Source organism: Triturus cristatus, chromosome 11 (genome assembly GCF_964204655.1).
Source record: "Triturus cristatus chromosome 11, aTriCri1.1, whole genome shotgun sequence".
NCBI lineage: Eukaryota > Metazoa > Chordata > Amphibia > Caudata > Salamandridae > Triturus > Triturus cristatus.
Window position 1 is genome coordinate 707,338,032 of NC_140594.1, and position 25,285 is coordinate 707,363,316.

The 25,285-nt window shown below is 48.2% G+C and overlaps 1 protein-coding gene across 2 annotated transcripts in view; it reads right to left on the minus strand.

Annotated features, from left to right (window-relative positions):
- The window catches only part of IL20RB (interleukin 20 receptor subunit beta), a 229,340-nt gene that overhangs the window by 90,206 nt on the left and 113,849 nt on the right, over nucleotides 1–25,285 (minus strand). For both annotated transcript variants that reach the window (XM_085634332.1, XM_085634331.1), the window contains exon 2: nucleotides 10,043–10,166. In XM_085634332.1, the coding sequence (XP_085490458.1) occupies nucleotides 10,043–10,131 (89 nt within the window). In that variant the 5' untranslated portion in view covers nucleotides 10,132–10,166. The remainder of the gene's footprint in view (nucleotides 1–10,042; nucleotides 10,167–25,285) is intronic.

Below are 25,285 nucleotides of genomic sequence, written 5' to 3' on the forward strand. Positions count from 1 at the left end.
GAATCATGTATATACCAGCTAATCGTTGTTCGTCTGGGTTAAGATTCAGAAACGTGTGTGCTAGTGCATCATCACTGTATTTGCCGGGACTGTCAGCCCACTGCACTGCTGACCTGGCTAATTCTTGTTCATCCATGGAATCGAGCATATGGTACCCCCTTCGGTCTCGGAGTAGTTTATCAGCAGCTTGGAATAGGTGTTCAGGAGACCTTGTATTTAACATAGGGGCTTGAAAATTTCTGTTACATTCTGGACGTATCGGACGTATTGGATCATTAAAGCATCTGGTATTATTAAAAGATCTTCCTTTACCTACATAAGCCATCGTTTCTAATTGTCCTGTAGGCATTTCTGATTCTTCGTCCTCCTCTCCCTCTGATTCATGTTGGTCTGTCTCTAATCTGTCTTTATGTATTCGTTCTACTTCTTTGCGGATCTTTCGGCACATTACTACTATACATGTCTGTCTATCATGTTTCCCTTCTGATATATTCTGACCCCATCTGGTAAGTACTTGCATTTCCTTCTGCTCTACCTCAGGCCTGTCTTGGTTTCTGATCACACAGTTTATGAAGAAGCGTAACAGTTGTCTCTGTACATCCACTTTCTGGTATTCCATGGCTTCGTCAATAAAAGTGATATATATTGTCTAAATGTGCCATCATTCCTGGTAGCGTCGCTAAATACCTTGAAGCTCGTCGTATACGTAGTGATGACAGCAGCATACCGTCCCGTCTACCGGGCACAGGATCATATCTACAATCCACTAGATGCTCTTTAAACATGTCGGAAGTTGCTAGTTGTGGTGTACGTTCGTATGCTAAATCTCTAAGGGATCATTTATTTCCTCGGGGTGGCGTGGCAAAAATTTCTGTCGTACCTCCTGTCGCACCGTCTGAGGTGCTAGGCATGAAAGGATTTGTTGGATGTAAGATAGAAACTGTAGATGTAGGAAAAGCGGTAGAAACAGATGGACCTGTGGGAATGTGCGTAGGAGTTTGTTGTTGCGGGGATACAGACGGATGATCTTGGCGTTGAGCACCATCGGTAGGCGGTGTGCGTGGCGGAACATTAGCATATTCAGGAGCTACATCATCTAAATAGGAAGAAAGGAAAACATCTTTTGCTGTTTTGGGATGTGCTTTTATCGGGAGTAATGGAGGTGTCAAGTCTTTCGGTATTTCCGGGGTGGCCTGAGGTAACCCTTCGGCCAGAAGAGGATACATACCATTCATAAGAGTGTTTCGTTGTCTGTCTACTTGTTCTGTTTTTACTCGGGTACCTTCCTCAATTAATATATTTTCTCGGGCTTTATTCGAATTCTCCTTACTTTTCTCTTCCTGTCTGAGCGCTTTTTCTGTACGTCTATATGATTCTTTACGCCATAATTCAATGGCATCTTTCTGTGACTGTCTGGCTTTCTTTTTCCATAATTCTTCTTCTACTCTCATGATGCAATCTGCATCCCAGGTCCCAGCTGCGGGCCACCTCTGACTTTCTGGTAAATCTTTGGTATAGTCCACCCATAAATCAAGAAATAATACGGCATCTAGGCCATGCTTATGATACATAAAGTACCCTGGAGTGTCCCTAGGTGGAATGGGAACAGCTTCTTCGAGTACCCCTTTTCTGGTTTTGATCTGTCTTAATTTTGAAAAGAGCGGCATTTTTAGACCTTATTACTTAATCTTGAACACACTTAATACAATAAACACAATAATGAACAATCATTCACACCACAATATGTAGAACGTATTAAAACATTTAACATTTAACAGTTAACGAACGATGATAACTAATAGAAAACTAGTTACTGACATAATACTAACACTAGATAATACTGAATTATATGCAGGACATACTAGATATACTGCTAAACAGTACAGATACACTGCTGAAACAGTGCAGACCGGATTTGTGTACCCAAACCCGTCTTGACCGGCACAAACTATGTGCACGTCTAAATGCCTCCCCGGCAACGGTACTCACCGGGTAGCACGGAACGGAAGGCCTCGGAACTGAACTGAACTGGACCGGACTCGACTCGACTCGACTCGGAACTTCGGAACCTGGTGGGCCTCTGTATACCTCGGATCTTGCTCTCTCAGCTAGGCTCTGGTCGGGATACTTCGCACTTCTCACCGCCTCGTCTGGGTGTTGATCGCAGCCTCAGTCACCCCCGCTTGGCCGGAGGGAGATACAGGAAATCCTGCAGGTATGCGTTGTTGTCCGTCCAGCTGTGGCAGGAGACCGGGCCTGCAACGCACCTCCGGCGCGTGAGATGAGAAAGTGTCCCTATTCGGGCGCCAATTTATGTGGTAAATATTTAATTACCTGTACTATTTTTTATGCGGTAAAGTCTAGTAAGAATAACTCAGTAAAAATAAGAGGCAGAATCCGTGGTATTAGAGGTTCTGAAAGGCTTTATTCCTTACAAGGAATTATGGTTCGAACCATAGGCATCAAATTCCATCACCACGAGGGTTCAGGAAGGGAAGGCAATACATTATTGACAAGTAAAGATATTTATATGAGAAGCATTACATTAAGACAGATGCAGGAGGCGTAACAGCTGATAATACAGATAATAATACACATACGTAATGAAAAAGGCGTAAACATAGGCGTAGACTAGAAACGTCATTAAACATGAGGTCACAGGTGGGTGGATCCATAAGAGAATCCTGCAATGTCAGCAGAAATACCTGGCAGAGATGCGCGCGCAGCCGCATGACGTGTGATTGACGTGCAACTAGAGGGTGGAGGGGACTTGACATTTAGCTCTACATGTGGAGACAGAAGTCTGGGGGGTCATGTCAACCTAATCCCAAATCATATCTAATATCTTATGTTTAAAGAACTGTATTATCCAAAAGGAAAGGTCTCTCGGACGGAATCTATTCTATACTGACTGTTAGTGCGTGTACAAGCGTCTAAGTGTCTACATGAGATGCGAGGGGGCAGGAATCTTCCATGGTAACAGGGGCTATGAATTACTTGCATGAGGACAGTGAGGACTGGCCCTTTGCTTGGTAGCTGGAAGAATGTTTACCTAAACTACTAGACAGGAATGCATCGGATGAGGAGCGGAGCAGATAATCTTGAAGGTGAAATACAGTTTTTGGCAGGCAACAGGCCGGAACAGGCACCGTTAGCCGCGCAGGGAGTAGGACAAAGTTCATGGATACAGATGCGGGCTCAGACTGGAGCTTTCAGAGGCAGGAGGCAGGAAAAGGCTTGATGGCAGAATTCAGGGCCTACTCGCCTGAACTGTAAAATGTGGAAAGTGAACCACATAAAGTCGGTGGCCTTTCATACTTAGGAATGGAATATCCGACCCATTCATGGCGGATCTGAAAGAGGACATGTTGACGGTGGACGCACATATATTTGCGTCTTCATAACTGGAACGGGAGGGAACATACATGTACTTGTAGCATGTACATGGAGCCGTTGGGGTCTAAGATAGGGGACATAACTGATCATAAAATTCATATTTCCTCAGCTGTGACAGAAGATCCTCCTGAAGAGGCAGACTGATCGAGGTGTTATGGCCATGTTCAACAGCTCTGGATACCAGACTCTCCATGCCCAATCAGGTGCCACAAGGATGACTAGGGCCTGGTCATTCCTGATCTTCTTGAGAAATCTGGGCAGGAGTGGTATGGGAGGAAAGGAGTACAGGAGGCCTAAGCTCCACTTGAAACGAAAAGCTTTCTCTGAGCAAGAGCCGCCTTAGAAATTCCAGCCCGCAGAAATGCTGACATTGACATTCTCGTTGGTGGTGAACAGATCTAACCAAGGCTCTCCCGACTGCTGAAAGAGACCTTGCACCACCTCCAGATGGAGACGCCATTTGTGATCTGCTAGGCATCTTTGGCTGAATTTGTCAGCTCTGGTGTTCAGAGAACCTGCCAGATGTTGAACCACTAGGGACATGCCCTGCTGTTTCAGCCATGTCCAGAGACACAGGACATCTTGATAAAGGGTCTATGACCCCACCCTACCCAGCTTGTTGCAGTACCACATGGCGGTGGTGTTGTCTGTGAGCACCTGCACTAACCTTCCCTGAATGGAGGGTGGAAAAGCTTTCTATGCCATTCGGATCGCTCAGAGCTCCAACAGGTTGATGTGGAGTCCAGATTCAGCTGGAAACCAGAGTCCTCTGACCTCCCTCTCCCAGATGGCCACTATGTCCCAGGAGTGACACAACTGTCACTGATATTTTGATGGGGGAACTGAGAGGAGTCTGCCGCTGACCCTATCGCAATTTATAAGCCACCACTGCAGGACCTTTGCAGTTACTCCAATATCTGGACCATGTCTGAGTCCCCTGATGCTGCGCCCACCGGAGCTTCTGGTCCCACTGCAGAGCCTGCATATGCCAACAGGCATGTGTCAAAAGCATGATCCAGGAGGCAAGAAGGCCCAGCAGCCTCAGAGTTAGTCTCATCGAAATCCAGGATAGGGGCTGCAACATCAGTATACTAGCCTGAATATCCTGTACTCACCGTTTGGGAGGATAGGCTCAAAACTGTACCTTGTCCAAAACAACTGGAATTAAAGGGAGCATTTGGGAGGGAGTCAGGTGTGACTTCAGCACATTGATAGTGAACCAGAGCGAATGCAGGAGGTCCACCGTAGTCTGGAGGTGGGAGACGACAGCCTAGGGTGAGCCCATCTTCAATAGCTAGTCGTGAAGATAGGGCAAGAATGGTACTCCTGATCTCCACAGATGAGCTGTAACCACCGTCATCACCTTGGTGAACACTCGAGGGGTGCTGGTGAGGCCCAAATGGAGCACAGCAACCTGTAAATGCCCATCGCCCACCATGAACCACAGGTAATTCCTGTGGGCAGGCAGGGCGCATATGTGGAAGTATGCATCCTGCAAGTCCAACGCCACCATCCAGTCTCCGGGGCACACAGGACCTAAGCAAGAGTTAGCATCTGGAATTTCTCCTTCTTGAGGAAGTAATCGAGAGAGCGCTGGTCGAGGAAGGCCCCCATCCTGCTTGGGCAGCAGAAAGTAGCGGGAATAGCAACCAAGATCTACTTCTGGTGTCTGCACTCTCTCTATGGCTCCTTTGGCCAAAAGAGACATCGCTTTCTGGCAGATAAGAGAGAGGTGGTCCTCCGTCAGCCTGTCGAAAGAAGGTGGCATGGAAGAGGAGTAGTCTTGAAGGGGAGGAAATTGCCCCTCAGGACAATGTGCAAAACCCACCAGTCCGATGTTATGGACTGCCAGAGGAGCAGGTGATGGTGAATCCTGCCTCCCAATCGGTGCCCATGTTGGTAAACGGGCAGACAAGGAGGGTTTGGAGACTGCGGCTGCTGGGGGTGGGGGGGGATTGGTAGACTGACCCGACCACTGGCCACACGACCCACGGGGCCAGTAGGAACCACGTCTGTGGCAGCGCAGAGGCTGGAAAGCTTGCACACTGCGATGGCTGGACGGGTATAGATGCAGTTGTAAGCCACTTACGTGGCCACAAATGGAGCGAAAGGTGGATTGAGGCTGACAAATGGACACAGAAATGCCCAAGGACCTGGCTGTATCCCTGCCGTCCCTAAAGCGCTCCAGCACCGAATACACCTTGTCTCTGAAGAGGCAGGAGCCATCAAAATGCGTGTTAATGAGTGAGTACTGGACATCCCCAGAAAAGCCAGTCGTCCTCAGCCAGGCATGGCATCGCAGTGCCACTGTCGATGAAACCGCTCTGCCTAGTGAGTCGGTGGAATCAAGTTCACAGCGGATGGTGAACTTAGCTGCATCTCTGCCATTGGTAACAGCCTGGGAGGGTAAGGCCCAGGCCTCCTCCAGGTCCGTTGGCAATGCCTGCGCAACCGCACCCCACAGGGAATGAGAATAGCACCCCAAAAGGCATGCAGTATTCACAGACCGCAGTGCCAGGTTGGCAGAAGAAAACATCTTCCCAAGCTATTTCAGCCTCTTGGATTTCCTATCCGTGTGTCTGGTAGGGAATTCACTAGATTTACATGGGACGTTGAGGCTTGGGCCACCATGCTTTCCGGGGTAGAGTGTTGGGTGAGGAACTTTGGGTACCTTGGAGCGGCGCAATGGCAGCAGGCAATCATCCTGAACACTGGAGCCCCTGTGATGGGCTTGGACCAAATCCAAAGCAGGACATCAGAAACTGCCACATTGAAAGGGAGAAGCGGATCTGAGGGGGACACACCTGGCTGAAGCACCTCCGTCAAGACATTATTTTTGACTGTCACCGAGGGCAGGCTAAGGTCCAGGACCTCAGCTCCCCTCTACACCACCATTGCCAAGGAAGCTCCCTCCTCCAAAGCCAGGGTACGGGGAGAAAGCACACCAGTATCTAGAGAAGTATCCAGTCCACTGCCTTCACCCAGATCCTCACACCAGTTCATTTGTTCTTCATGAAGCTGGTATTCCTCAGTGTCCCTCCAATTCCTCCCTGAGTCCTTGCCGATTAGAATAGGGCTCAGGCTCCGGCCTGGAAGACATGGCTCCAGTTGGAGCCAGCATCGGACGACGCTCCTTGGGCTCCATGTTGGGGATGAGGATAAGGATTGTGCCACCGGTGGGCACCGGGAGCAGCAGTCTCGGGATCCCCATCCTGCTTGGGCAGCAGAAGGTACGGGAATAGCATTGTGGAAGGTCGAGGTGACACGACCGGCGTCAATCCGGATCCATCTGTGGATCCCTGGCCTCCCAAATATGAGGTGCATGGTCTCATAAAATCGTTCAACTAGGCGGGGGTCGCTGTGGCTCCCAAAAAGTCGGGGAGGAGCGGGGACGACCTAGGCACTGGCTCAATTGCGGATCCAGGCCTCGAGTGGCGAGGCTCCCTCGTCTCGTCAGCCGACAGACAAGGTAAAGCCGAAGCATGATTTGACTTCTTCTTCTTCTTGTGGGACTTCCACTTAACCAAATAGCTTGACGATGTGTAGTGAAATGACGACCTCAGGCTCTGCAACCGCTCCCGGGTCCTTTCTCTTGACCGGGGCCTTGAGTGTCACAGCGTCGCATATCGAGCTGCCATAAGCTGAGGGATCGCTCCCTCAAGGCCTTCGGGTGCATAGTGCTGCAGCTGTGGCAGGCCTTCGGGTTGTGGTCCCACTGGAGGGCCCCAGAGGCATACAAGATGCGGGTCCATCACCATCATGTGTCGATGACAGGCACCGCAGGGCTTGAAGCGTCCTTTTCTTAAGACATCCCTCCACACCAGGAGGTAAACCTCAAAAAAAACTTGGACAAAACATCAAAAAAACCTAGTCAAAAAGTGACAATGAGGTAGCTCTTCCCATATCTGTGCTGGCAGGTGCAGAAAAAAAAGAACTGAACTCAGATTGCCTGGTTGGCGCCTCTATAGGCACCGTGAACATCATTTCCAGGTCGAACAACGCCACGTAGAGCCAAACTACGCCACCTACTAATGTGCAGGGGTACTGCTCACCAAATAAATTCTGGATCCATTCTGATGCCTGATGATAATTCTAAGGTAAGGAATCTGCGGCTAGCAGTTGCTATCAGATGCATAATTCTTAAATGTGACGATACATGAGGAAAGCTTATTTTGCCAACAGAAGATTTAGGATGCCCATTTTCAGTGGCTACACCAATCCACTGGCATTCTAGTGCGTCCATGTTCAAGGAACAAACAAAGGAGGTAGAGTAAGCATAGTGACCACTCACAATATGGGAGCCAGATATCAACTCAGAATGGTTTTATTTGGTTTAAAACCATAAAGTCTTTACAATTAAAAATCAAATCATGCTAAATTATCATTTCATTAATTTCCTGTCAAGGTGTTCTAGAGTTATTTGTTCTAGAGGTGTTCTAGAGTCATCACAACATGAACTTGTCTTACAATGTGTTTCACACATTTTCTTCTTTTCTGTTTAAAATGTTCAAATGGTGTGTAACTTTCTTGATTAGATAAAGCCGAAAGTCCATAGTTTCTTGAGTCTATTCTCAATCAGTTGTGCAATGGGCATAAGTCACTTTCTTGCCAATGATCTTGAAGCCTAACACAATAAAGTGATTAGTCAAAAGCCCATTTCCAACAGATTCCTGCCTATACACAATTTCCATCTTTTGAGCAAAGGTGTTTTTCTTCCGGTAGCCCAACAATCATCAAATCACAAAATCTGAAAGGAACGAAATGACCAATGCACCATAACGCCAGTAAGATGTTAAAACAGTATTAGATTTCAAAATACCCCAGGAGGATATGCTAAGGGATATGGTAATAAACCTCGCTGTTTCATACATAACATCTGAGTCAGGTGAGCACAGTAAGGCTCATTTGCATGTTCAAGCACTTCCACAATGACACATGTAGGGCAATCTGTTTGTTCCTGGTCAAGTACAATTTGTAAGAAAGTGTGTGCTGCTGTCTGTTTAATTTTCTGAACAAATGCAGCTTGGGGGATGCTTATGTATTCCAATACTTTCCCATTTATCTTGAATATATAAGAGCTTCAGTTTCCCATGGCTGGCCCTTTGATCAGATGAGTACCAATTAGTGTTTGGACGCCTTTGTTGTCCTAAAGGAAATATCTTCATCAAATGCTTCTTTGTCCAGTTTTGCATTTATTTTCTTTGTCATATAGAATGCTGTCAAGACTTCTTTCAACATCAATATGGCATGTTTTGGGATGTTATCGGGGTTGTTGATCAATTTTTCAGATCTATCTTATTTTAATGTATGGAATCAGGTGGAACTTTGCTGCGTAGCCGTGCTTCATCAGCCTTGAACTTACAGTATTTGTGACAAATTCGAATGTAACTGCTTCAAATCTAAGGGCACATATCTAACATGCCTAGACATTCAGGGGATTAGTCCACAATTCCTTACATCCAATAGATTGCAGGTAGGGGGCTTGCAGCCTTTCTGTAGTAATTTTCAATTGGTGCCCGTTTCGCGTGACGGAGAGTGTGGTATGATCTTCTCGATACATACTCCCAATTATGCTTTGGAGAATCTAATCCAAATGATGAATCATGGATTTTTCAGTAGGTCCTTGATTTTCTCTCACAGCAAGATTTATGAATCATTCTTATGCTGTTAATTGTCCGCCCGCCCGCTCAAACTCTGCAGTTTCTCAGTCTTTTGAAAGTGCCATTATATCCCTATGATAAAAAGTACTGTGCTTTACAATTAGCCTTTTCATTCCATATCAAAGCTGTTCCTGCTGCATCGCTTACTCTATAACAGATCAACAATAAACACTCACTCCATGTCCTATCATACAATGTATGATCTTTTCACAGCATAACCATGTCAATTTGTATAAAGCAGAGAAAGGGGTCTATATTTAATAAGAGATGTTGTAGATCTGAGTTAAAAGTAGCTTACTTTCACCTCTAAATGTTTCGCCAAAAGTACTACTTTGGAACGTATCAATGTGGAAAGGACCTATAAGAAGAATATATGATGGGTGAACAAAGTAAGCACACGCAATAAATACTGCTGTTTTAAATTCTATTTAGTAGGCTGAAATTAATCAAACTCCAGGTAGAGGTGCATTAGTTAAGGTGCTGGGTAAGATTATCAAGAACCACAGAAATTGTATGAATGGGCTGTACAAATGTATCATATAACATACAGTATATAACGCATCACAACGTAACACAAAATAACATAACACAACATAATAATGCAACCCAGGACGAAATAACACAGCACATAACATATAGTACAAAGCATAAAACATAAAAGACATAAAATAGCTTACAACACCAAACAAAATAACTCATAACACAGCACATGCTTCAAGTCACTATGTTACTCGTACTAGTCTTTCAATTAACAACCTTAATGCACTCTTGGAGTTCCTCTTAGTTCACTTAATTTACACCATTTTGACTTAAGAACTAGATTCAAATGGTTTGCTAAATTAAATCATATGCAGTCACCTATTGGCCCTATGAAGGAGACTCGACGTCAAAACCTCCCTGTTGGACCAAACTCTTCAACAGCATGGAATCTATACCAGAAACAAAGAGTAATACGATAAATGTTCTTTAAAAATATTTAATTTTACCCTTGAACCTGGAGGGAGTAGGTCACATTTCCACCTGAAGACACTACTGGACTCCAGATCAACCAATGTTTCATGTTGATGGACACCATGGATGCATTTTGGGGAGTTGAAACAGCACTGTAGTCTAGAAAAGGCAAAAGAAAACGTTGGAATGTGAGCAGCATTCAGACAGCAAATTATATCAGGAATAATAGGAAAAATAAACCGAAAGCGAGAGTGAAAATAAAAAGCAAACATAAAACAGGAAGATGAATCTAGAAACAAAAATGAAAGAGAAAACGTAATTAGGGAAACCAATAAAGAAAGGGCCCAACAAAAAAACGATAAAAGAAAAATGAAGAAAGTAACAAATAGGAAGCAACAGAATAGAATCAATAAGCAAATACAAAAAAGCCAACCATAGATACAAACATGGAGAGAAAGGGGAGAAGGGCACTGCAGAGGAAACAAGCCTAGGCAAAGTCAATGGCTCACTGGGCACAGACCTATTGGCTTTGCTAATGTTTTTATTGTCCCAGATGTACACAAGCAGGCATCCATATTTGAATATATTTTCCAAAGGCTTTTCAAAAATCATACCGCAATGGCTATTGGACATGCACACACATGGGCAGCTATCTTGGATTGGTTTTCTGAATGCATTTGCACGTACGGTGGTCACCTTGAAATACTTTTCTTACAAAAAATGTTTCCAAGTGGGCCACCCATGCTGTGACATGATGCAGCCATTTTGGAATGTTTTTTCCTGGAGCAACAGAAAACCATTCAGAGATGGCTGCCCTGGCTGTGTGCATGGAAGTGAACGTACACGGAAGGGTGGCTATTTTGGACCGGATTCAAAACCATTCAATGATGGCAGCCAACCAATACAGCAGGGGTGGGGGATAGAGGCGTAACGACAGGGACTGGATGAGGTCTCATTTTTAAATATAGAGAGAGGTACCAGTAAAGAAGGGGTGACCGGAGACAACAAGGATAGTCAGACAGAGAGAGATAAAATTGTCCATCATGCAATACATGACTTCAGAAAAGTAAGGATACAACTCAGTGAGACCGTAAAGGTACCTGGGCAGGACAAACACAAGAATAGGAAAGAAATCCACTGAATAAAGAGCAGGGATCCGAGATACACAAGAAAAACACTGAATCATGAGCAAAAGAATGATCCACAGCCCCCTATGTAAGTCTATGTTGGATACACAAGGAGAGACCTGAAAAAGAATTGAATGTCAGAAAACCATATAATATGCAAAGAACACAAGTAAAACCATAGAACCAAGAGAAGAAAAAAAATAATGAAGAGAGAAACATGGTTTTCTCTGTATTATAAACATGTAAACGTGTATAAACGTCATAGTTTGGAAGGACCAGAAATATAAACAGTTACTGTAGATGATACATAGCTATTGCCATGACACACGTTCCTTTGAGTGGGGCAGCGTGAAATGTGGGCATTGACAGAGATGCAATACATAATTGCATTCAATACCAGATGGTGTGTGGCACCTAGTAAGTATGTGTATAACACATGGCAATTTAAAATGAACCGAACATGGCCTTGCATGGTTCATAGAGCATGCCATTGTGTGATATGCAAAGTGACCCATGGCATAGGCATCTGGTTGTCCAACACAGCTTGTGACACAAGCAAATGTGCCTGTGGCCTACATAACTAAGTGCGTTGTGTTTTGCTGAATGTTATGCAATGCGATGAACAGCATGATATGATAAATGATATTGAGAATAATTTGGTGTTTGACAAGTGGCATGCCACACAAGATATGTGTGATACAGTAGTAGTAGATGGCAACATCAAGAAGCACTTGGTAAGCCAATATGTCACAAAGGTGTGCCTACTGACATGCTAAATGTCGTACACTACAATGTTGTAGTTACCAATTGTAGGAAAATTACTCTTTTGCGTGGTCACACCAACTTTTTGCTAGATTGTAAGGCTCATTTTTGGATTTTGCACACTGGGCATTACTGTTCAGTGCCCAGTGTATGTGCTATGATCACTAAAAACATATTAAATTGGCTACACTCCTAATTGGCCTGTAAGTTAAATGTCACAACTACAGTGACAGTACAAACATGACTGCAGGCCTACCTGTGCTGTATTCAAACTGTAAAATCTCCCTATAAATGAATGAAGAATTTCCAAAGTGCACAGCTACTTAAAAGACTATCCCAGTGCTAGACTGCAAAAGACATGCACAGCTAACCGACCTACAAGATGGAAGAGAAAAGATATTTTTTATGGCCCAAAGTGATAGCAGAAGCTAAATATCTTTTTCATAGGTTTACAGCATCCGTTTCAAAACTAGAAAATCACCCGTTAAATAGGCTTTAAATGCCCATAAGGCAGAGTGCATGGTATAAGTAGGACGTATAAAAATGTAATGTTAACCATGTCCCTACAGTGTAAGGCTGTAAAAGGATTCTCATTGTAGCAGGGTTAGTTGTTCTATAGGAAAGCATTATGAGATAATATTAAAATTAAATAATGTTATCTTTGCCTAGGAAACAGCTACAAAGTAAATGTTTTTACTTTTAAATATTTATTACCTACCTAGTTTAATTGGTAATGTTGGATTTGTAACAAATATATAGCAAAAGGTACTCTTAAAAAGTCACCTTTTACCTGTCTAGTGTTGTGGAGTTTCCACTAATCAGTCGGAACTGCACATTTGTGGACAACATAAACTTTGGGATGGTGCCAGACTGATTTCCTGCGCCTCCACAGGATATGTTGTCTCTTGGACCAGCTAGCCCTCAGTGCCACCATAAGCCCTACTAAACCTACCCAGGGAGCGAACGGTTTCGGCAATCACTGAATATGACAACCCAGACCTCTTAGGAATCATGGTGGCAGATCTAGAACCTTTCGCTCTCCAATTGTGCTCTCATTTGTTAAGAGAAAATATACAAAGAATAAACAAAGGGGCGTTTTCAATATTTATTGAACCAAAGCGATTCTTATATAGAATGTTTGTGCTACAATGATCAATAGAAGCAGATGAAAGTCATGAGAAGCATCAAGACAGTGAATAGAAAGAACAGTTCTACCATCTTACTAATGCAGTATATATATATATAATATATATTCCTGGATTCCTCCACTCATCCCCATCGGAAAAAACAGAACGGACCACGGTAATGTGCCTTCTTGAATCGTTTATTTAGGGTGCAGGTCTCGCCATATATATATATACACACACATGCAGGCATATAAAAATGGTATACCAATCTAACATACTCCTACTATGCCAACCCTAACCTATGTATCTGGGGTGTAGTTGTATGTTCTGCCAAGAATCCCCTTACTGGATGATCCAACCCCATTACCTGGTGAGTAGGAATGTATGACCCTGTCTTGGTCACAAACTGGACACCCCTTCTGGAGATGTCCATCATCTGCAGGGCAAAGCTTCAGCATGTAGGGACCTCTCGAATTCAGAAGTGCCTCCTCTAACTATACCCGGAAACAGATGTTTATATATAGAAAAAGGCATCCTTGCCTCAGGCCCTGATTGCGATCAGGCTGCCATGTGTGTATACTGCACATAGTCATGTCGCCATATGGGCATAAATAACAAACACATTTGCACAATAGCACATGTAGACCTTGTACACAATGCCAAACCAGTGTGATAGTTTTTTTCCGCAAAGTTTATTCATGTAAGCAAGGTTGGTGCTTCCAAGAAACTAACCCCAGTGCCATGAATACAAATGTGTGTCCAAAGTCAATGTGATATGTGAAGGCAGCGTTAGGCAAGATCCATGTACAAGTAGAAATGGCAAAGTTTCCTACAAGGCCTTACTGGGGCACATGCCACTAGAAGCCCATATGCATGAGATTCCAACTGTCACCCAGAAGCAGAATAGCACTTAGATGAATTATACACTTGCTCCCAGAGCAGAGACAAAGGTCTTGGGTTTGTGAAGGTGTTCTGTTCCTGTGACCATCTGGACAGTGCCCATGAACATCATTTACTTCAAAGTTGCATACCATGTCACAAGTAGATGTAGCTAACACCTGGGCCTGTGCCCTCCTTTGTGCCTGCTGTCAGCCAGTGACCAATCTACTTTGCAAAGGGTCTGTTCCCAGAACAGGTTATGAGTGACCACAGATGAGAGGTTTCTCATTTATCTGGGTATACCTCTGGGATCGGCACAAGAGTACTGAAAAAGGAAACAAAGGGCCTGCCAAGTTGGATTTAAGTAAAGAGTAGCACTGCAAGATTGTCAGCAGCAGGGAACGCATGAATTGCTGCAAAAATAGGTATGTTACCCCAGGGAAATGTTTCCCTATTGGCTGGGGGGGTCTAGGAGTCACCCCCCCCACCCCACAGGCTAGGGCTAAACATAAATGTGGCACCTCCGGGCACCCTCCTCAGAACACATCTGGAACTTTGGAAGAGAGAAAAAGGACTGCCCCAGCTATTGAGACCTACGAGGCGATCTGAAAGGTTGGACCTGCTGCCACTTGCACTCAGAACAAAGAAGTGGACTCCAAAGGTCAGTTGGCTGACCTCCTGTTAAGCTACAGGGACACAACAAGCTGCTAGAATCCCTTTTTCCTGAAGAGCCCAGCTGACCAGTCCCAACAGGACCTGCCTTGGACCCTGCTGGTGGCTTCTGCTGGACTGAGTTCAAAACAGCAAATGCGGTTCCTGAGGTCCTGGGACCTTGGCTGTGTTGAAATGCACGCCTCCTAACATCCTAAAAAAACTGGAACTTAGAAAGATTTTGGCTTCAAAGACCTCCAGAAAACTGGGACAAACCTGCCAAGTCAAGCAGCCGAAGGTGTGTTGCCACTGGGCCAAAGATTCAGGTTGCTCCCACTCAGAACTTTCCTAAAGCAGCAAATCCATTTCAGCGGGGTGTTTCGGAGGGGCTGTCCAGCCTCATGGAGCCCTGTTCAACTTCACCTCGGAGGAATCTGAGCTCCAAAAAAGCGACTAGATCTGAAGGTAGAAATCTTCACCAGGTGAAGACACCAAATGTAACTGGTCAGCAAGAGACAATTTTGAATTTCTTCTGCTCAGTTCCTTCCCCTGAAAAGTCATTGATTTTACCAAGACATTGTCCAACCACTATCCAGCCTCATGGAGCTCATCTTGGCTACAGCCTCCTGCCTTGCCCTGTTGAGCACTTTTGACTTCCATCTCCGAGACGAAGTCGGAAGGAAAAACTTCTGACCGGGCAGACCTGGTCCTGTATCCAAGCTGCACTCTATTGCAGTCTGCCTTAAATCGCTTCTAGGTACAGGAAGCACAACCTGATGACCGGGATTGGTGCTTAATGCTTTTTGATTTAAAACTTTAAAAATTCTTATGGCTGGTTCCTTTTATTGGATTTGTATTGTCATTTGTTCATCAAATTATTCTCTACTTATATAAATTAGAGTGGATTTTTATTGTGGTGTGTTTTTGACCTTTTAACCATTTTGGTACTTCTAAATGTTTTACACATGTTCTTAAATTATGCCTCGCTGCTCTGCAGCATAGCTACCAGGTGTTGAGATCCAGTTTAATTCACTGAAACGTTTCCTGGACCTAACAAGAGTAGTGAATGTATTTCCTGTGGTGGACTACCATTCACCACAATTATTAATCCACTTTCTCACATTGGTGTTCAGCGGTGAGATCCAGAACTAATTAAAAATCCCTAAATTTTTAGGAGGAGCCTAGCGCGCAACCAAGATGGCCGCGTAGGTGCGAGGCTCCCGAGGACCTCCGCGACCTCCTGAATTAATCCTGGCGATATCCTGTCCTTGTTGAGGGGACTGTGTTGGGGAACCGGAGCTGAGGCGCCACCCGTTTTTTGGGCTCGAATCGGACCCCGAACGCCGGTGGGAGCATCGATCGAAGGTTGCGGCCTTCTCCTCGCCGGCCCCCCGGATTGGAGTAGTGGGGCGATCCGGGGACAAAGTGAATAACAGCGGCGAGCGGGGCTGGGCGACTGGCGTACCCCGCACTTTCACTTTCGCTTTTGCGCCCTCCTAGCTCTCAAGCCGGGTCGGGCTGCGGAGCGGGGTGCGGTGGCCTTGTCCAGGAGCCCGGCTGACCCGCCGGCGGTGGGTTGACCCGCGGTTCGGTGGTCGCCCCTGCCCCCCCCTGGCACCCGTGACTTGGTATAGCGGCCCGTTTGGGGAGCTTGGCACGACGGTGGAAGAGCCAGCATGTCCACCAAACAAGATGGCGACCGGGCGAAGGTGAAGACGACCCGCCGTGGCACGGCGCACCAGGCCAACAGTATGGACCGCTACACGCTTCAGAAGGGTTCTCCGGAGACATCGCGTGCATCCCCGGTGGGCCCGACGGAGGCATCTGCTCACCCGGTGGATCTGACCCTCCGGGACGTCATGGGCGCCATCGCAGAGATGAAGGCCTCGGTGGACCAGCGTTTCGACACCTTAGCGCAAAAAATAGACTCGGTCCTTGTGGATGTGAGCCTTGTGAGGGCAGACTTGTCCAAAACAAACGACCGAGTTGACTCCCTGGCCCACACCACAACGAGCCTCACGACAGACGTGGTGGCCCTCCAGAAGGAGGTGCGCCGGCTTGGCCAGGCGAGCGCCCTGATGGACCGGCGATTGGAGGACTCCGAGGGTCGGGCCCGGAGGAATAATGTCCGTATTGTGGGGGTCCCGGAGGGACGAGAGGCGGAGGCGGCGGATCTTTTCGTGGAAGATTTGATCCTGACCCATCTCCAGCCCCGGGGGCTGAGTAAGCTTTTTGCGGTGGAGCGTGCTCACCGGGTCCCCGGGGGCAGACCTAAGACTGGTGCCCCGCCGCGGCCGCTCATCGCCCGGATTTTTAATTTTCGGGACAGAGATGCTATCCTCCAGACCTCCAGGCAACAGGGACCGGTCAAGCTTGACAACATGGAGATACATTTCTACCCAGACTTTACTCCGGCGGTCCAGAAGCAGCGACAGAGCTTTCTTGGGGTTAAACGTCGCCTAAGGGACCTGAACCTCAAGTACTCAATGCTCTTTCCAGCCAAGCTGAGGGTAGAGGTGGATGGTCGCACGCACTTCTTCGACCGGCCCGAGGCGGCTGGGGACTGGCTGGACACTCTGCCTGGAGATCGGAGCCGGGGGGGCGGGGGGGGCGCGGCTGGCGAGGAGGGCCCGCCGGATCAGAATTGAGGGGTGACTGAATAGGCCTTGCTCTGGACGTTGTTCCTTCACCATTTATTGATTGCGTATGTTCCCCTCCTATGGAGGTTGCGTGGGGTCTGTTGGGGGCTTCCCTCCTCCTCTGGGGGACTAGTTAGTATTTTAGCTATGGGGCGACAGGCACACTGCACTTTGGGGGGGCTGTCTGGGCTCATGCAGGGGTGCAGGGAGGGGGGAGTTCTGTTGGGACCGGGGGGTGGGGGGGGTGTGTTGTTTGTTAGCACCGCAGGGCAAACCCGTTACTATGTTGTTGTTATTAGGATGCTCGATGGGGGACGACCGATTGATTCGACGTATGATGGGGGGTAGGGATTTGACTGTGTTGTCATGGAATGTTAACGGCCTGGGGGATAGGATTAAGCGTGGTGTGGTCCTGCAGTACTTAAAACGTATTTCACCAGATGTTGTCTTCCTGCAGGAGACGCACCTTATAGGTAACTCCTTTCATGCAATGAATCGGCGGGGATATCGTTTGGTGGCACATTCCGGCTTCACCTCGGGCTCGCGGGGGGTGGGTATTATGATCAAGAACTCGCTCCCGTTGGAGATTGATGAGGTGCGCCATGATGAGAGGGGACGCTACACGGTTCTGGTGGGAAGAATGGAGGGTAGAGTGTTTATCTTTATATCAGTGTACGTCCCGCCTGGGTTACAAGCCACCACATTCGCGGACCTGGGGCGCCTCCTTCTGGACCTTCCGAGTGGCCTGCTGGTGGTTGGAGGGGACTTTAATGCGGTAGCCTCTGGGTCTATGGATCGCCATCCCCCTAGGGACCTCCCCCGGGCACAGGCGTGGCTGCCCGGCCTTCTGGACACGCTGGGCCTGGTGGATTGCTGGCGATTAAAGCATCCCGCATTGCGACAGTACACCTTCCACTCGGGTGCCCATGGTAGCCTCTCGCGGCTTGATTACATCCTTGTCCCGGCGGCCCATGCAGGGAGGGTGGGGGAGGTGCGCCATCTAGCGCGGGGTATCTCAGACCACTCCCCATTGTTGTTGCATTTCGATGTCTTCCCGAGGGGGGATGGCAGGGTGGCCCCAATCAATGCATGGTATTTGCGCGACCCCACCATTCGTGCCGATTTGATCAAATCCTTACAGCGATATTTCGACGAGAATGTGGGGTCGGTCTCTTCCGCCATCTCCCTGTGGGAGGCTTTCAAGGTAGTCCTTAGAGGGGAGGCCCTCTCCTTTATCTCCCATGCCCGGCGGCTCGAGCGGGAGGAGGTGACCCGGGTAGAGGCCGAGATTGCAGAACTGGAGGGTGACCTGGGGAGCGGGGTAACAGACGCCAAGTTGCATGTTCTACACCTAAAGCAGGCGGCCTATCGGGCCCTCGTCACGGAGGCGGCCAGGGGCCTCAGTAGAGAGCAGCAGGGGCGATTGTATGATGTGGGGGATAAGGCTGGCAAATTGATTGCGTGGTTGGATAAGAGGGAGAGAGCGAGCCACGTGGTGCCTTTGATTGAGAGTGTTGATGGTGCGTGTGTCACCGAGCCGGAAGCCATTGTCTCCTGCTTCGCGGATTATTTCCGCGAAGTCTACTCCCCGGTTTCCCCCTGCTCGGAGGAAGATTCCCACGCCCTGCTTCGGGACATCGCACTGCCCTCCCTAACGGTGGAGGACAGGGGTTCGCTGGACGCCCCTCCCACCTCGGACGAAATTGCCTTGGCTATTCGCTCGGTTGCATCCGGCAAGGCCATGGGCCCCAATGGTATTCCCATCGAGCTCTACAAGCTACGCCCGGATGTGTTGGCGCCCCACCTGCGCGCGATGTTCCTGGCGGCCCACTCGCAGGGTTCCCTCCCGCCGGACCAGCGCCTGGCCACAATTGTGGTGATCCACAAGGAGGGGAAGCCCCGTGAACGGGTCACATCCTATAGGCCGATTTCGCTTTTGAACGCGGAGCCCAAAATCCTTGCCAAGGTGTTGGCCAACCGGTTGGTTGGCGTGGTGGGCGACCTGGTCCACCAAGACCAATCTGGCTTTATACCGCACCGCAACACGGCGCTCAATCTGCGGCGCTTGCACGGGGTGCTCGCGCGTGTCCCATTTGTGCGGGAGCCGGCCATCTTGGCGTCCTTGGACGCCACCATGGCGTTTGATACGCTTGAATGGCCATACATCTGGGCGATGCTGGCGAAATTCGGGTTCGGCCCGGGTTTCATTAGCTGGGTCAAATTGTTATATTCGGGCCCATTGGCGCAGGTGGTAGTGAATGGGCGAGTCTCGGCCCCATTCGCGCTGGGGAGGGGTACGCGACAGGGTTGCCCCCTGTCGCCTCTCCTGTTTGCCCTGGCCCTGGAGCCCCTGGCGGAGTGGCTGCGGTGGCACCCTTCTATCCGTGGTCTCCGCTGGACCCCCGAGCATGAGGACCGTGTGTCCCTCTACGCTGACGACATCCTTCTGTATCTCGCCTCCCCGCGTAAATCACTGATCGTCCTGGTTGATGTTTTGCGCTCATTCGGTCGCAACTGGTCATCAACTGGGCGAAATCCTGTGTCTATGTGCTTTCCGGGGAGGCTCCGGCCCTACCACGGGACTGTCCGATCCAGATTGCCTCCCAAGGTTTTCGGTACCTGGGTATCTATATCACACTTGACCCGGAGGCCCGCTATGAGCGGAATTTGCTGCCCCCCCTCCAGCGCTTGAGGGAGGACGTGGTGCGCTGGCGGCGTCTGCCGCTCTCGCCGCTCGGCCGAGCGGCTTTGTTCAAAATGATGTCCCTGCCGCGATTCCTCTACGCCCTCCAGAATACTATGGACTTGGTCCCGGCACGCTATTTCCGTGAGGTGGAGGGCCTCCAGCGGCGCCTGTTCTGGGACGGGAGGCCGCGCATTGCTCTGGCTAAATTGACGCTCCCGTGGTACGATGGGGGGGTCGCCCTCCCGGACATTAAACGGTATTACTGGGCCTCCCAACTAGCTGCAATTAATCATGGCCTTTATGGGCCCGCCTTGAACCCGGCATTTGAGATGGATAAAATGCTCCTACCCGGTGGCGATTACAATCGCGCGCTCTACTCTGGCGCGCCCGACTCCCGTTTGACGGGACCGACGCGTGTTATGGTGCGTGTCTGGCACGCGGCTAATGCAGCTATGGGGTGGAAGGACCGTTTGACCCGGGCGTCACCGCTGTATGCGTCTGAGAGGTTGGGCTCCCTCTGGACGTCGAAGGGCTTCGAGAAGTGGGACACGATCGGAATCAGCACGGTGGGAGATCTCTGGACGAGGGGGGGATTCAAAACTTTTGAGACGCTGCAGGCGGAGTTTCAGCTGCAGGGCGGTGAGTACTTTCGGTACCTACAAGTCCGCCATGCGCTGGGCTCCGTCTTCCCGGACGTCGCATCCATTCCGGAGTCTTCCCCCCTGGAGGACAGAGTGCTGGACGGCCATGTACCGGACAGCACGATCTCCCTCATATACAAAAAACTGATCAACGATAGATCGTGCCTGCTGACTAGTCTCCGCGAGGCCTGGGTTGCCGACGGGCTGGAGCTGGACGACGAGGATTGGATTTCCGCGGTGGCCTCTCCGAAAGAGGTGGCCATCCCGGCTCGCCTTCGTTTCGTCCAGCTCAAGATCCTTCACCGGGTTTATGTGACGGGGCCAAGGCTTCTGCGTATGCGTTTTGCTGGTGACGGACTGTGTAAGCGTGGCTGTGGTGCGCTGGCGACTTTCATGCATATACTGTGGGAGTGCCCGAAGGTGGAGCGATTCTGGCGTGGTGTGCATGAGGTCCTGCGTGTGGTTACGCGTGTCGCGCTGCTGCCTGAAGCGAGGAGATGCCTGCTGAATGTATGGGAACCGAATGACTATTCGGTCCCGCAGACGCGGTGGGTGACTCTGGGATACATGATAGCTAAGCGTGACATTGCTCAATTGTGGGGATCCCAGAGGCCCCCTGCGGTGTCGGCCTGGGAAGAGCATATGGATTGGTGTATGTTTCGTGAAAAGGTGGTGTATGTGGCGAGGGGTAAGCCTGGGGCGTGGGTGAAACTCTGGGGCCCCTGGAACGCCTACCGCGGGGGTATTTGTGAGCCACCACTGCTACCGGCTGCCTCGCCTGCTCCGTCTCCCTAGACGGCCCCCCTCCCTCGGCCGCGGGCGCGCGGTCCCCCAGTCCCTGGCCTACTCCCATTCCCCTCCTCAGAGTTCTGCTGCTGGTTTGGATCCCCCATTTATGGAGCACGTGCTGTCACTTTGGATCTCGGGTTGCCTTGCGGGTGTGGTTTTTTGGTGTTGTTTTGTTTCAAGAAAAGGGAACCGTACTGTGGGCTTGGAGCTGTGTGGCCTGCACCATTGATTACTCCTGTTTCACTGCTCTGCACTGCCGAGAGACTTTTACTGTATGTATGCAATATGCTTTTGTCATTCTAGCGGCCGGCCGGGTGGTTGTAGGCCCATACCTGTAACTTTTACAACCTGCAATAAACGGTTTCAAAAAAAAAAAAAAAAAAAAAAAAAAAAAAAATCCCTAAATTTAAATGAATTGAAAGCAAATATTGAATTATAGTTTTTAATTTGCATTTCTTTTTGATTCAGATGCGCAACATTTAAAAATCTAAGGAAACATGGAGGTGGATTTAGCTATCTTGGAAACTTTCACAATGGTGGAGTTGAAAGCCTTATGCAGATACAGACATTTAAAAGTAGGGATGAGTTCAAGAAGAAAAGAGTTTGTGAAGTACCTTAAGGTCTGAGGAAGGCCTGATTGATGAGAGATATAGCCAGTGCAGGACATTCTAGCTATTCTGAGAAGCAGGCATCTAAGCTCAGTTTCTATCCATTAAGATCAAACCATTTGTCATTCCTGCATATTTCTAGGCCCTGAAAATGATTATTCAAATCTTGAACATCTATCTTTTGAAGAGCCTGTTATATTGAATAAACAGTACCTTTTCCATAAAGGTTTGTAAACCTACACCTCTATTCACTGGATACTTTGACAGTTTGTAGTAAGAATAAACAGTACGGGTTAAAGGTTTTGACCCTTGTAGGTTCCTACTTTTTGTTATTTTCCTTGGAACCACACATCATCAAAGAATACCCAACGGGGTATCCAGATAAAAAACATTGAAACGGCCAAACATCTGTTTTATAACTGAAAGTATCAGTTCAATGATTTGTGAGTTTGTGTGTGCGGATGGGTGAGTGTGTAAGAGTGAACATAAATCAATGATAGTGTAACGCCCTGAACGTCTCAGGATCGTTTAACAGACACGACAATGAGGACGCAACCACTTGTGAAGGGTTAGTTCTTTTAATGAAGGCAAATAAAATACATAGAACAAACAAAAGTTATAGTCACTGGAATCCTCCAGGCTAAGTACGTTACCAGCCCACAGCACGGATGGTCCTAACCGTCCTCTGCATATACGCCGATCCCGGCGTATGCCAACAGAGGGCAGAAATGAAATGGCCGACAATGCCAATCGGTAGGCTGTGAGGGGCACGAAGAGTGTTGGGGAGAATCGAGGAGTCAGGGAAACACCCAGCCGGGGTCTCTACCTGAAGGGAGCAGCCGCTCAACCTCTTCCTCAGACTGCACCGGGACGCGGAGTCACCTCCTGGTGATGCGTCACCGATACCCCAATCACAAGCAAGAAGACTGAACCGAGAGCAGCCGCTCGATCGATCCTGTGGACTTCCGGGTCTGTAACGCGGCAAACACCTCCTGGTGTGCGTTACAGCTGGCAGTCCCTGTGTCTCTGGTCGGGCTGGGAGTTACGACTCCAACCAGCAAAAGCGCCACTGCGCTTGGACTCAGCCGAGTCAAAAAGCGAAGCTCAATGGTTGACCGGTAGAGCTTCCGGGTCCTTCACAGGTGACGATGGGGCAAGACACGGCCCAGGGAGTAACGACTCGACCTACCTCCGTTCTTGCCTTACTGGAGCACCACTCCGGAACACTGCTCTTCACGAAGCAGGTACGTCGGTGTAAACACAATATCCGACAGCCTTGTACCTCCCGGTTCCTCCCTTTATAGGGCGTGTTTTCCTTGAGTTATGTAACAGCTCTCCTGTTTACATAAGGGCGTGTTTCCCTTGAGTTCTGTAACAGCTCTCCTGTTTACATAAGGGCGTGTTTCCCTTGAGTTATGTAACAGCTCTCCTGTTTACATAACCTCTCAACCGCTAAGCATCCTGGGAGATGTAGTCCGTTTTCGCTGGTTACCGTTTTCCTCCCCTCGTATGACAGGAATTCTTGACAGATAGGAAGAATACATTGCTAGGTAGCGATTGAGAGCCTGAATGATTGTATGAAAGGCAGAAGCTTTTGTGGGACCCAAATAAGTCTGTTTTTATGATATATGAATACATTTACCAGGAGCAGTGGGGTCTCGAGCAAACCAGCCAGTGAGTACCTCCTTGAAATGGTCTTGGATGTTTGCATAGATGAGAATGCATGAACTGATGAATTGGCCAGTGCAACGATGGTTGAGTGTGTGGGTTGATAACTGAGTGAATGCCATCAACAGAGAAAGATGAAAGTTCATCAACTTATGAATATTGTGTCAACCCTCTAACCCCATCAAAATGCACAATAAGAGAAAAAGTGCAGCCATGATGACGGGACCAGCGATATGCCAGAAACCGGTAGCATTGTGCCACAGATTCAAGTCTCAGCATTATCCCTTCAAAGGCCAACACCTTGCTGAGGATGGCTACAATGTGCCATACTTTGCATCGGTATCCCTGGGCCAACATTAATTCCAGTAGGAGTACTACCATACTGTTGATACGCACATTATGCTAAAAATGACCAGCATCATTTGAATACAACAGAGTTGGTGAATTTAGCAGTGCACTGTTTGATTCTTAAATTTGTTTTTGTTGAAATGCCAATAAAAAGATTTATAAAAAAAAAATGACCAGCATTATGTCAAATGTAGGTATCATTATGCCATGGGGTTTATGGTATGCAAAGTCTTACATCAATAAAGAGGACAGTTTAGCTACTGATTCTGTGCTTATAACTCTTGGTATGCAAAGGACTGTTTGCTTAAAAGTCAGAAAGGAACAATGGTGTCATTAGGGTAGGTCACTTGACTGAAGGACAAGCAACCGAAATGTTGCAGGGCAGCACTGCAATGGAACTTAAATTAGGAAATGAGGGAAATAAAAACTGAAAATATTAATGTAAAATGCTGGTATTTCCAGATTATTTAAAGGGCATAGTAGCAGGCCTGACACTTCTTCCTTCTTTCATCCAAACTTTTTCTACCTTGACTGCCAAACCCTTCTTACTACCTAACAACCCAGGTCTTTGATTAATATTATTAGAAGTAGTACATTTTAAAAATGAGCGCTAAAAATTCAAAAACTAAGGTCATCATTATGATGTCAGTGAGACTGCCACCGACAGGCCGCCAGTTGCAGTCCCACTGACAGAAAGCCCTGTGGGCCTACCACCACATTACAAAGCAGGCAGTCGGACCCTTGACTGTCGGGGGATGGACCACTGCCTTCGACAGAATCTACTGATCCCGATGGGGCGGCGGTCGAAATCGTGATCCTGAATGGAGGAGGTGCCTGCGCAGGCACCGCCATCAGGGTTACGATTTCAATTTCCGACAGCCTTTTCATGGCGGTCCCACTGCCATGAAAAGGCTGCCTGAAAGGCCCCCGCAGGGCCCCGTCCCCTGTGGGTCACTGTAATGTGGCTCTGGGGCACATGTAGTGCCCCCATGCATATTCATGCACCGTGTGCCAGGAACCACATGGTGCCTGGCACACCGGGCATGAATGTGCACAAAGTGCTCAATAACACTGCGGCTTGTGCTGCGGCCCTTTTCCAGAGCCATAGCACAAGCTGCAGTGTCATTGAGCATTTTTCTGCCCGCCAGTCTGGCAGGCACATTGTAATTGGGCGGTGGGACCGCCAACGTCTTGTTGGGCGGTCCTCTGCCCGCGGCGATGGTGGTTGGATGCTCATCCGACCGCCATCGTAATCAGGCCCTAACTTCTTAAGTGAGATTTTTCCATAAAGGTTTCAACCAGAACCGAATATAAAGATTTTTGTGAAAGTTTACAATTCATTTAAAATCTCAT